The sequence below is a fragment of the Pyrus communis genome, chromosome 17 (genome assembly GCF_963583255.1).
Source record: "Pyrus communis chromosome 17, drPyrComm1.1, whole genome shotgun sequence".
Lineage (NCBI taxonomy): Eukaryota > Viridiplantae > Streptophyta > Magnoliopsida > Rosales > Rosaceae > Pyrus > Pyrus communis.
Window position 1 is genome coordinate 15,244,499 of NC_084819.1, and position 13,985 is coordinate 15,258,483.

Below are 13,985 nucleotides of genomic sequence, written 5' to 3' on the forward strand. Positions count from 1 at the left end.
AGGGTATTTTAGGAATAATAGTGGGTGAAGAAATAACATTTCAATTTTTTAACTTTTTATAATGGGTCAAGTTATAAGTTGAGTAGAGAAATAAAACAATGGGGTGGGTCTAATAATAGTTTTTTGTTTTTTTGTTCTTTTTTTTTTTTTAATATATGAACGATATTGAAAAGAAGAAATCGAAATTATAACCTTTTTGTGTTTAATGGTGAATATTCTTAAACAACCGAACTACAAACTTATTGAGGTCGGTCTATCCTCTAATGGGATTTATGATTTCAATCACTACAGCTAGATTATATTCTTTTTATCTGAGATTCTGAAGCTGGATTTATATAATTTTTTTTACTTTCGCTTCAATCAAACGAGAATATTTTGGACATCAAAACTCACCATATCCTAACATATTTTTGGGGCAAATGACTCCCACTTTCCGTTTCTTTTTCTTCACCCCTCGTTCATTTCTAACACCTGGATTGGATAAATCAACAGAAAATCGAATAATATAAATGAAACATACGGGGTGTGCGAAAATCATTTCCGGACCCAAAAATAAGGTCGATATTTAATTTACTTCTCCAGCGATTAGGGAAAGAGCTAGAGCTTCTTACATACTCGGAATCTGTTTGTATCTAACATACAGCCGGCATACAAAGATAAAAAAATTTAGAAAGGAAGCAAACACAATGTCATTATTTATCGACTTTGACGGCATAACAAATTTGTTACACGTCTTGGGAACAAGATGGGTCTCAAATTTCAGTTTCCATGCTCAAAATCTTATGATCAACCACATTTACGTAAAATGTATGTTGTATTCAAATATGGCAATCCCGAACCTCAAGACTCACGACAATGTATGCAAGCAAGAAAAGATGGAGCAAGATGAAAAGAAATATAGCCCACCTTTCCACCAACAAAACTTACACGCCGCCTTGGCGATATTGAAACCAGCATTCCGCAAGGGGAAAAGATATTCTGAATGTACAAGATGCCAGAGTCGTGCGCCTCAAAACGCCAATCTTTTCAATTTTACTTGTTCCTTTGTTTTCCAAATCTTCAAGCTAGTGGTAAAATCGGAGGCTGGGAAGAGATGGAGGCACTGAACCTCTTCGAGACCTTCGTTTCATTTGTGAGGAGAGGAAGAATGTGCTAGCAGGAGCCTTGATTGAAATGACTTCTTTCTCAAAATTTGTCTGTAACCCCATTCTTCTGTTGCCGTGAAAATGATAAACTTCGTGAACCATGCAGTATTTCTTCCTTGGATCGTTTTGCAACAGACTCTATCAATCTGCAAAAGGACAGTGGTAAGGACAGTGGTAATGAAAAAATTTGGGGAACAAAGATTTGTGAAATAAGAGCAATGAACTCATAGATCGTTTTATTATTCAAGAAAGTTCCATGAGAATATCGGGGCCTTTTATTCTAGATCCCAGGCAGTGTCTGACCATCATCTTGTCCTATTCGTCAATCTTACAGATACACAATTGCGTATAGGCTAGAAGTTTGCTTTGTTTGGCTTCTAGCTTAGCAGCGGCAAGCGGGAAAAGAAAAAAAAAAAAAAGAACCTCATTGAATGCTTAAAATGGACCATGAAGACATCCAATAAACAAGCAGAAAGAAGCAGCCAAAAATCAACATTAACCATAACTTGGCCGTGCTCTGTCCAGCCAAGAACCCTTGAGGATTCCAGAATTAGCCCAGAAAATAACAGAGAAACTCAGTTTCGGACGTGTCTCAACTCAAACAGGGTGAAAAGACGCTTAATGTTACCTTGGGGAACTGGCACGCTTTAGAACTTGCTGACTCACCGTAGAAGTACTCCCAGGTTCAACTTCAGCAGCCTGTATATTTCGCATTGAAAAGACAGGAATTTAATAAGGAAATTCAACAAAGTCAAAAAGTTTACACGCTAGATTGAGGTCTCCTGTTTTCTATTCCTCCAGAAAAGGAAGAAACTTTGGGTTCAGAAGCATCTCTTTCACAGGAGGAAAAAGGAGATGGTTTCCACAATGCATAAGTTAGATCCAGCACAAACATTGGGAAGAAAAATGAATCTGTGAGAAGTTTAAAACGAGTCTATGTGAAGTTTAACATTCAACTAGAAGTGATAATGGTGATGAGGATGTCTAAAAACCTATCGATTGAGGTACAAAATAATTGTTCACTCAAACCAAAAAGAGAAAAGAACATAGCTAAATCACGCACGTTGGAATACTTGGATAACGGGTAGAAATGAGGGACTGACAACCAAGCCCATACCTTTCAAAACAGGAATTGATGGAGCCAATAAGGCAGCAGTAGCAGACATTGAAGCCAGCTCAATCCGCTTTCAGTGTTTTAGCCATCACATCTTTGTCAGATGCAAAATTCAAAATGGGAGTGGTTCTCCTTTCAGTGTCTTGCCCACATACCCTTTATCCAAGCATCACCTATGTTTTTAAACATTGAAAATCAAATCAACTAATGAAAGCATCATCAATTATCCCCACCTCAGAAGTGCTTTCTGTAGGCAATCCATCCCTTAGTAGCTCAGCCGATCCTGGACCAACCATGTCCAATAGAAATCCGTTTTCGTTTCCTTTATCTAAATCTCTGTCCACGACACCAGTATGAGGTGCAACATATGCTGCATATTTATCTGCCACCCCACACAAGAAATATATTCGGCACATGCAAACAAAAACATCTCAAAATATTGCAAGGAAAAAAGAAACTTGTGGTTTTCAGAATAACATTACCAGCCAAGCTGTGAAGGGCATTCTCAGCAGCCTGTTGTTGAGCATCCTTCCTCGTCCTACCGGTTCCAAAACCTATCTTCTCTCCAGTGAAAAGAACCTTTAAAACAAAGTTAACAATGAGCACATTAGAGTCCAAAACTGATAAAAGATCACTCCTCAAATCAAAATTAAAACATAAATACAAAATGTATAAACAAACAAATTGAGAACGAAGCGAAGTCTTGAATTTTTCTCCAAGTTTTCTCTTTTCATTCTACCAAACTAAAAAACATTTTTTTTATGACACTGTATTATTGATTTGACATTTTTTTTTCTGACTCTATTATTGATTTGTTCTGCTAAAGAAAGAAATATGACAAATCAGGGTCAGCTTATGTTAGGAAACACCACACCCTAAGACAACATTTTAGTTTTACAATATCTATTGTCTATAACTAAATCATTTCACAACAACTTCATGCATTTAACGCATGTAAATAATAAGTACAACAGCCGTGATGTAAATAAGTAGTAAAAACTACCAAAGTACAAAGGGAAAAAAAGTATAGAAGGAAAGTTCACTGACCTCAACAGAAAACTGCAAATCATTGCTGGTGCTTAAAACAGACCTGAACTCAATCTGAGCAATGGGCAACATCATGATAAACTCCGTTACGAAAAATAAGAAAAGAGAAGAGAGAGAAAGGACGGAATGGGGCACTGTGTTGGGGAGATAAAACTAAAGCTATTTGTACCTTTGAACTGCACCTCCGTCCAATTTCCTGCAGCACTCCAATAGATAAAGGGGATGGCAGCAGGGTCACTTTACCAGATTCTATTTGAGATTCTCTATTCAAAGAAGATGCTTGATTCTGGGATACACCCGCCTCTGAACGAAAAAACTAAGTTATAAAACGATAGGTATCACTCATAAAAAATACACCATACTATTAATCCTAAAGGAAGATTATAACTTAAAACCATACAAAAGCGAATGATAATCCTATTCCCATCCTCCAAGTTGTGAGGTTGGATAACAGGCTAAAACTAAAACGAAAGGATGGAAAGATAAAGAAGAGAGGAAGGCTCATTAGGCACAAAGCAGAAAACTTTCAGTCTCAAAACCAACACAACAATAATCTATACCAAAACGGAAGGACAGTAGCCTCGGACTCTTGATTTCTTCTTAATATCTCAAAAACATTCCTCATATAAACTTCAAAATTAAAAAGTAGAATGATGATTAGGCAGCAAGCATTTCAAAAAAGAAAACCTTTCAAACCACTTGAGAGAACAAGGACACATCAAAAGGAAACTTAACAATCTATATCTAAGATTTTCCAAGCTCCAAGGAACATCAACATCTCACATCTATGTTTAAAATTTGTAAATATATGGATTAATGCATTGACCACTCAAATCCAACACATCATTCAATGGATCTTACAAATCCATATGATACTTTCCATTTGTTTGACAATCTCTTCTCAGGTTACTTAACTTGTGCATGAAAAAGAGGACATAAGAAGACTCATTTGCACAGAGTGTACCATGAAACTTTGACTGCAAGCTATAGTGTTATTCTATAATATCATCAAGGTGACATGACCTAAAATACAATGCAAAGCCCAGCAACCTACTATTCAAAAGATGATGGCTAGGAAGTGAAAGATACATTCTAATGAAATCATCCAATTCATTCCAGTTCGACATGTAGGTTTCTATACCAGGCGATAAATTAAATTACCTGACGGCTGACTTGGAAAAGGAAGATTCTGTTTTTGCAAATCACGCCCAGAAGATACCTGCAAATAGAGAAAGTTTTGGTCACTGAGACATTTCTGGAATTCTTATAGTAACACCTTAATTCAAATTGTCAAAACAAGTGACTCCGAAAGAAATTTAACAAATTCTGGACATACCTCTTCCCTCTTCAAATCAGATTTGTGTGAGAGCAAACCAGTGGGTGTAGAACCTGGTGTAGCAGGACCGAAAGGATTCTGGTAAACTAACTTTTCAGGTTTTGAAACACCAGGCTGTTGAACAAGCTCAGAAGTGTGATTACTCGAATGTCCTCTGTTGTTGTCATCATCAACCAACCATCCTCCTTGTGCATTTATTGAGAATGCTGGCAGTTGTGCAGGCACTTTAGATAAAAGAGGGGGCTCAGCAGAGCTTTGACTCCTTATATCTAGACCAGGATTTGTACCAAGGAGTCCTCTCCTCATTTCATGGTCACGATCAGAAAAGCTATCTCGTCTAACAGGAAGTCCAAGCAGACCAGGTTTCTGAGAAGGTATGACCGGCCTCAAAGAAGTCGTACCAGCAGCATTGGGAAGAATTGCAGCCGGTGCTTGAGAGTTGTCAGATCTTGACTCAGCATGATTTTTCACAGAATGAACCACCGACTCCACACCACCCTTATCATCAGATTGGTTTAATCTTCGTTCCACTTCGACACCATTCATTCCTTCACTAATGGGAGCATTAGGATTTCCATTTGGTGCAAAACCAGCATCCTCGGACATCAAGTAATTGCTCACATCAGGGGCAGGAGGCAAATTTACCACCTCATCTTCATAAAAAACTCCAGAAATTCTTCGCAACAAAATTTCATCAAACTCTTTGAAAAAACAACCTCTGACATTGCATGCAACATTTCTTGCTACACAGAGGACTGGAACTGCACTAGCTGTCTCTGCTTGAGGAGCATAATAAGGGCTGAAAGCCGGAACAACATGGACTCGAGGTTGATCCTTATCTTCCCAGACATTGGAACGGTCATCAATAACCAGTGCCATCTTTGGATGGCACACTCCTTGTTGGAAGACATTCAGTAAAGATTTCTTGGAACCTGATTTAACACAAACAACACGGTCCAGAAGTTGCTTTGAGCCTATTAAGTGTGACCCCGGGTCAAGAAGCCTCCACATTTCTAAGGCATAATCTCTTTCAGCCATAGTACAGACGTAAACTTCAAACCTCTTGCGTCCTTTTGCAGTTAAATAACTTCTCAAATCTTCCCATGCAGGTCGTAACCGCACAAGCACACTGGTATCACGAATCTGCAATAAACAACAAAATTGTATTGTAGTCTTTTGCACACTTGTATGAGAATATGTAGCTATATTTGCAGCTACTATGACGAGATTGACTTATCAGTTATCACCCATTCTACTTTTTTGTAAGATGACAGTTGTTTTACTAAATAACTTCTAAAAGCTTCCTGACTAATCAAACTGCCACATGAATTTTGGAGAACTCAAGGGAACATATCGCACAGATAGGTGAATGTATCAATGGATCAAAAAGTTAACAAACATATGTTGATCAAAAAAGCACTGCAAGTGTTTGGAAAACCTACCGAGGTCTAGCCAAATGAAAAAAAATCTAAAATTCTGCAAACAACATTAGGCTACACTCCTAGCGTGCAGCTAAATTATCTCTGCCTAAAGAACACACTACGTTGTTTTCATAAATTTTACATTAGGATGGTGTTGTTCTCAAGTCCTAGCAATGAATGATATTGCAACATATTGTCTCAATGCACTCATTCATTATCTTCAATAACAGCATTTAGGGTATTGAATTCCTATAAAACAAAAGGGAAACAAACATATAAAACATACAGAAATAAAAAATTAAAAAATAAAAAAACATGACTAGAGGATCACCTCGGGATTGATGCGAGTGAGCACAATGTTCTTCTCTGGCAATCTAATGATAGGCCGAATCATTTTCTCGTGGTTATCAGACAGTGGAGGAACCTCCTCCAGTTGAACTTTATACAACTTTCCATTATCCATCACACAATCGTTATCTATATACTGCTTCAACAGCCACCTCTCGTCCATGTACCGCTTCATTTCAGCAGACATACCGGCTATTCGCATCCCATCACTCTCCCGTGTAATCCAACTTCGTAAAGCCTCAATCCTATCCTCAAAAGACTTCATGGTGTTGGCAACAATCAACGTCTCATCGAGATCAAACACAATTGAGAGAACCCTCAGATTCAGCATTCCTAGAGAAGCACTGTACAGACCAACAGGAACCGCATAGCACCAAAAGCACGGAAATTTCTTCTGCTTACTCGGCATGGCTACCAAGTGAATCTCCTCATCCCCTACCAACACAATCGCCGTCTGCTTAAGACAATTAATCACCTTATTAGTACATTCCGCCTAATTAACTCGAAAAAAAGAAAAAAACTAAATCTGGATCACATTCTTGATTTAACCACGATACTAACTGAGCTAACTTTACTAGGTCAGTTAACTAAACGTTTATCCAATCGAATTCCCACCAAAAACTTCAGATTAAAATTTCTGTGCTGCTGGTACATTTTCTTGGGAGCCAAACAGAAAGCTCAATCTAAACAATCTATATAAACAAATGCAAACATCGAAAAATGGAAGCAATTGAGTGGGAACCTTGAACTCGTAGAAGCAGGAGGCGTGGAGATTGATCAAATGCGGCTGTTCGGCAGGGGAGGCCGATTCGAGTTTGCATCGAACAGAAAACGAAGAAATCGTCTGGAGAATTGAGAGCGGAGGACACCTCTCGCTTTGCTGCGAAATCCGGTGGATACGAATCTCATTGTTCGGGAACTGGAAATTCCCGTCCGCCACCGGAATAGCGTCCAGCTCTCCCAAACGCAGCTCGCCATGGTAGACCACGGACTTGAACCCTAAACGGCTCATTAATTTAGATCAAATTTAAGAGGGAAAGCGCGAAGAATTTGAGGTCAATTCGTAAATGTTGAAAAGATCAGGGGGTTTCTGTGAAAAATTGGGGAGTAATTCTCCAGTTTTGCTCTCTGCTCCTCCTTTCTCTCTCACTCCTCTCAGACCTCTTCGCTCTCTCTCGCTCTCTCTGCCTTCGGTTTCAAACAATGAGACTCGCCGGTTATTTATATGCCCAAGGGGGAAGTTATGTGTCCGAAATTACCATTATATCCATTCAGTCCGGAAGTCCGTTGATTTAGGATGGCCGCCTCTGGACCGTTTGATCAAAGGTAGGATTTTGGACTTTTGCGCATCCTTCAGTTGTTTTTTTTTGTTTTTTTTTTTTAAAAAAAAAAAAAAGACAATTGACACAGTTATCCATCATTTTTGAAAATCAGAAGACTCACAAATGTATTTTAGCTTTTTGTTGCCATAATCAATTAGACTCACCAGCTTGGGTCTCAAACCTAAAATTTCCTTGTCTTTTTATATTTTAAAAGCCGAAATTCACGTCTTACAACTAGATCACTTGTTGTGGTTTGTGAATCTTTTAGTTCAAGATGCATAAAGTTATAAGGTATTATATTTTATTTTATTTTGAGTTTAATTCTTTTTTATATTTTATTTTTAATCCATGGGAATAATTTAATTTTTATCAGCTAATCAACGGAAAACAGGCTGAATTTTGTTGTTAATTAACCATGGTCTTAAACATTAATCTTAGTAATGTTGGAGTATTTGTAATGAGATCCATTGGGCTTTATTTAAATGGGCCACTAAAAATTGCTTGCAGCAACTTGGCCCTCAAAATCCAATTAGAAAACCCAAATAGCATTTGACAACTCAATTTATTGAATGGAAAAAACCGAAAAACCAATTATGCAACAGAAAGTTCTAAAGCTTTTATTTCATAAATAAGAAGTTGGTAGGTTAGTTGGGCTAGTTTGGTATTCTTGTGTTCTAAAAAAAAAAGATTGTTTTAAAAATAAAAAAAAAAGGTTGTTTTTGTTGTGTTATGAGAATAAACAGCTGTAAAATAAAGTTGTTGTGTGCTTAGTAAATTTTTTTTATTGGTAATAGTGCTTTTAACAAAAAAAAAAGTGTCAAAGCTTTTGATAAACTTTTAGATAAATTGTTTTGAATATGTAAATAACTAAAAAGGATATGGTATTTAATGTGATATTAATAATTGTCACAAAGAATAATGTAGGGGCAATCATTGTAATTTTGTAAAATATGGTGAGATATATTTGTCATTTGAAAATTTCATTAAACGAGCACTGATTATTATGCTTTGAAAAAAAAACACTTTTTTCAAAGGCATGATAAAACCTGCCTCTGATTTTCTATGATTTTGTACTGTCACTTACAGCAATTTTTTTAAAAAGTACTTTTTTTTAAGGGCAAAAGACTGTTTACTACCCTCATGTTTCGTGGTTTTCAACATTTAGTACATCAAGTTTTTTTCGTCTTAAAGTCATACCTAAAGTGTAAATTTTGGAACAATCTCATACATCCGTTAGTCAAACTGTTAAATCTCCCGTTAACTGTGACGCATCCCATGTGGACAATGACTGGGCTCCACGTGGGTCCACGTGGATTTTTTTATTTTTTTTATTTTTTTAGAGAAGGGGTTTCAATGACAAAAAAAAAATTCAAAATTCAAAATTCGCAACCCCCTATCTCCCCCAGCAAAAGTAAAAAAGTGAAAAAGTGAAAAGTAATCGCGACCCCCCATCTCCGTCCGAAACCCTACCCACGGGTCGTCACTCGACCTCGCCGTCACCCCACCTTGCACGCCGTCGCTCCACCTCTCACGCCATCGTACGTTGCGCACACGTTTCTGGGAAAGATTGTTGTGAAGTCATCGCTAGCGATGGGGTGGGAAAAAAGGAGGATCGAAGTGGGTGAAACACCACTTTATTGTAAGTAACCTACCTTTTTCGAAGTGTAGATAATATGGGTTTAGGCTTTCCGATTTTTCAATTTTGAATTTTAGGGATTAGGGATTAGGGATCTATGAGTTCCAATCACTTTTTTTTGTATGGTTTCTGGAATTGTGTTTTGTAGTGGGTTGTGCATGTGGTTTTGTCTTCAATCGTGGTCCCCATGGTTTTGTTTTCATCTTTTTTTCTATGGTTTCAGGAAAAAAGGTGGAACTGTATTCATGGTCCCCATGGTTTTGTTTTCACCTTTTTTCCTCATGGTCTTACTAGTGTTTTCACCTTTTTCCCCATGTGCTCTAGGATTTTATGTTGTTTTCACCTTTCTCCATGACTTTGCAAGCATGCCCAAATTATTTAGCCTTAAAATTAACCATGGTGAGAAGTGGTCTAAAAGTGCATATACGGGAGGGTTTGAGGCTTGGTTTGATTACGTAGACAAAGACTTCATGTCATTTTTCGAGATTGATGAAATGGTTAAGGAGTTAGGATATGATGGGTTTATGTTGTATCACTATAGGATTCCTGTGATGTCTTATTGGGAGGGATTAAGGCTTATTAAACGGGATCAAGACGTGGGTGAAATGTGCAAGTATGTTCCAGGGGTTAGGGAAATAGAAATGTACCTAGAACATCTAAGCCTGAAGCAAGCTGCCTTGAAACATAAGCTTTTGATGAATCTAGATGAGAGTGCCATATTAAAAAAAAGGTGTCATTATAGAAGATATTGAGGAATCGAGGGTGGCGATTTCGATTACAAAAGGAAGTGGATCAAAACTGAAGAAGGGTAGAGCAAAATGGGGTGCGGATGACTTAGAAAAATGGCTATATCTTTTAATTGACATAGCCTAAAATGGTGATGATGAACATGAGGCTAAAGCAACTGAGGGAGGACAAGGAAGTGGAGATGAGGCTGAAGATGGTCCTCTCAATGCTGATAATGAAGGTGAAGAAACTGAAGAATGTCACGAAGCTGAAGAAGTTAATGAAGGGACCAAAGTAGAAGCTAATGCTAATGAAGGTAAAATTTTTGAAACATTTATTTTTACAATTTTAATTTCAGTATTCACTTATTTTTGCAAAGTTTAGGTATTTAACAAATATTCATTTTTTGTGGCAGTAAATGCAGAGGATGACACAACAGATAGTGAGTTTTTGGATAATGACTATAGTTTGGAAGATGATGATCATCATGAAGTAGATGATACGGCTGTAGAAAATGTCGTTGGAGATGCTGAAAGGGGTGAAGGGGTTGGGAACCAACATCCAGAAGACGTTATTGATGAAAGGGATGTAGAAGACGTTCCTCTTGATGATGAGAGACAAGACTCAGATGGCCTGCACAATGTTGACGATTCAAGTTCAGAATGTGACGAGAAGGTCATTTATCCTGAGTTTAATGAAGAAGCCGACAGGGATGATCCAAAGTTTGGAAAGGGATTGAAGTTCAGAGATGCTGCATAGTTGAGAGAGGCAATGTGGTCTCACTCCATTAAGAATGGTGCACCTTCTATTAAGCTAAAAAGGAATGAGAAATGGAAGATTAGTGCAAGGTCTAAGAAAAACTTTCCATGGAGATTGTATGCTTCCAGGATGTACAATGAAGATTCAATGCAAGTGAAAACCTATGTTAGGAAACATGAATGTTCGAGGATTTGGAAGGAAAATCCTCACTGCAAAGTGGCATAGCTTGTGAAGAGGTATGTGGACAAATTCAGACTCAACCCAAGCATGCCCATCACTACATTTATGGAGACAATGAAAGATGAAAGAATGGTTGAGATCCACATCAAGACAGCCTACAAAGTAAGAGCACAGTGTTTGAAAATCCTTGAGGAGAGTAACATGGATCAGTACACAAAGTTGTGGAAGTATTGTGATGAGCTTATGAGGACAAACCCGGGTAGTACAGTTCAGATGAAGGTGCTACTCTATGATGATGCTCATGTGATATTTCAGAGGATTTATATTTGTTTGGGGGCTTTAAAAATGGATTTAAGAATGGATATAGGCAGCTTGTAGGGTTGGATGGTTGTCACTTGAAGGGAGTGTTGAAGGGTCAGTTACTATTTACAGTAGGTATGGATGCAAATAACCAAACTTAGGTATTGCATATGCTATAGTAGAGCTCGAGAACAAGGACAATTAGGTTTGGTTTCTGGAACTACTAGCTGCTGACTTGGGAATTGTGAACCAGCATGCATGGACTTTCATTTCTAACAAACAAAAGGGCTTATTACCAGCTTTTGAGAAGGTGGTGCCTAATTGTAATCATCGATTCTGTGTTAGGCACTTATACACCAACTACAAGGTAGATGGGTTTAAAGGGAAAGGATTAAAGGATGCTTAGGGAGAGTATGGCTGAGGTGAATAGGATGAATGAAGAAGCTTATAAATGGTTGGAGAATAGACCAGCCTTGCATTGGAGTAGGTCACACTTTGAGAGACACACTCAGTGTGACATTCTTTTAAACAACCTCTTTGAGAGCTTCAATTTTTTTAGCCTCAGGTCTAGGGACAAGCCTATTATTACCATGTTGGAAACAATAAGAGTTTTATTGATGAAGAGGATATGGTTGAGAAGAGATGCAATGAGGAAGGATAAAGGAGCTATCTACCCAAAAATCTAGAAAAAGTTGGAGGAGTACAAACTGAAAAGCTCACACACTATAGCTACATGGTCTAGAGGAGAAAATTTTGAAGTGGATGAAGGCAAAGGCAATGTATTTGTGGTGGATTTGAATGGGTGCACTTGCTCATGCAGAAGATGGGATTTGACAGGCTTTCCTTGCATACATGGTTGCTCGGCCATCTATTATGCAAGGAGACAGCCTGAGGAATTTGTTTCCTCTTGGTATAAGAATGAGAAGTACTTTGAGGCATACGAAAACTTGATTCAACCCGTCCAAGGCATGAAATTTTGGGAGCCATCTGAAAACAAATGCATTCTTCCTCCAACTTTTAAAAGGTAGTCGAGGAGACCAAAAAAAAGGGTACATAGAGAGGGTGATGAAAATGAATTCAAGTTAAGCAAGAGAGGGCAAAAAAGTGTGAAGTGTAGTGTTTGCAAGGCCTCGGGACACAACAAGGCCAGATGCCCTACCACTCATCCTCATCCAACTGCTAGAAAAGGAAGAAAAAGCAAGAAAATGAGGTATAATTTTGATATTTTTTGTTGATTTTTCATTTGAATTTGTTATTTGTGAAGTGTAGTATCTGTCAGTGCTAAAGCTATATGGGTTCATTACTTAGGCCTCAACATCTAAGGCATCATAACCCTTTCAGTCATCGCAGCCATGCACTCAGGAAGCTTCACAACCTTCATCTCAGCCAACTCAAGCCTCTCAAACCACTTCAAAGTCTATTGCAAAAGGTCAGAAAAGGAGGAGGAATGTTCCATGATGCTGCTTTAATGTTTTAGGTTGTTTAAAGGTTCATTTTGTTATAGTTGAATATGCCCTTAGTTTTTTTGGAAACAACTTTTCGATAGATCTTTAGTGTTTTGGATAGAGTTCAATTAGTTGTTTAAGTTGACCCATTAGTATTTTGGACAGTGATTTGGACAGATCTTGAGTGTTTTTGGAAGAACACCTTGACCTATTAGTTGTAAAAGTTGTGGTCTTTTGATACTTTTGTCTGAATTGAAGGGTGTATATTGAACTTTGTTGTGAATTGAAAGTTGTTGACAATTCAACTTTGTTGGTAGTTTAAATGATGAATTTGCATATTTAGAATTCAAAGTTTGTTTAGAATTGACTTTGCAGATTTGGAATAGAAAGTTTTGGCCTTTTTTCCTACTTAATTTATTTGTTTTTTCAAAACATTTTGGCGGGAAAAAAAATGTAAGTTACATGGTTGTGGGAAAAAAATTTTGGACGGGAAATTTTTTTTTGAACCCCTAAAAAAAAAAATCCACATCGACCCACGTGGCGCCTAGTCATTGTCCACATGGGCGCCAAGTCACAGTTAATGAGAGACTTAACAGTTTGACTAACGGATGTATGAGATTGTCCCAAAATTTACACTTTAGGTATGACTCTGGAACGAAAAAAACTTGATGTACTAAATGTTGAAAACTACAAAACTTCAGGGTAGCAAACAGAGTTTAACCATTTTTTTTATTTTACCAAACACATTTTATGTTCCAAATTTGTTAATAAGCTTCTTTTTTTAGAAGCACCACCCCTTAACTAAAAACACCTCTTATATTAGAGGTTCTAAATTCGATACCTCCTCCTTGCTATTATTTGTATTAAATTTTTTTGAATTTTTATAAAAAAAATAGTTCCACCTCTTCAAGCTAGTTCCTGCAATTGAAAATCGTTCAATGTAGTCTTTGAAATGGATGTCTGAAATTAACGTGGTCCTTCCTTCACAATTCTATCAAAGATTCTATTATGTGTTGATGTGGCACGTAATCAGGTTTCATAAGTCTAATTAAATATTACCATGTGAAATAAAAATATTTAAATAAAAAAATGTATAAATTTGGCAACGCACGAACCACACTGATAAGACAAACATGGTTTAGCATAAAATCTCGAACAAAGGATGTGAGGGTTAAATCATTCATGCGGATGTCGCCTGAACACTAA

General features: G+C 37.5%; 1 protein-coding gene across 4 annotated transcripts; it reads right to left on the reverse strand.

Annotated features, from left to right (window-relative positions):
• Positions 1–182: 182 nt before the first annotated feature.
• LOC137723269 (RNA polymerase II C-terminal domain phosphatase-like 2) lies at positions 183–7,590 on the reverse strand. 4 transcript variants are annotated; one of them, XR_011066886.1, is made up of 11 exons: positions 7,154–7,590; positions 6,395–6,865; positions 4,643–5,785; positions 4,468–4,525; positions 3,476–3,609; positions 3,307–3,360; positions 2,742–2,838; positions 2,493–2,641; positions 1,774–1,844; positions 907–1,291; positions 183–471 (listed from the first exon to the last, which is right to left on the reverse strand). XR_011066886.1 is itself a non-coding variant. In XM_068462425.1 (10 exons), the coding sequence occupies exons 1-10, from the start codon at positions 7,421–7,423 to the stop codon at positions 1,186–1,188; spliced, it is 2,553 nt and encodes an 850-aa protein (XP_068318526.1). In that variant the 5' UTR covers positions 7,424–7,590; the 3' UTR covers positions 674–1,185. The 4 variants fall into 4 exon arrangements, 1 of the variants encoding a protein (XP_068318526.1); XR_011066888.1 differs by lacking the exon at positions 183–471 and adding an exon at positions 2,263–2,415 and having other exon boundaries at positions 1,225–1,291; XM_068462425.1 differs by lacking the exon at positions 183–471 and having other exon boundaries at positions 674–1,291.
• Between the last annotated feature and the right edge of the window lie 6,395 nt (positions 7,591–13,985).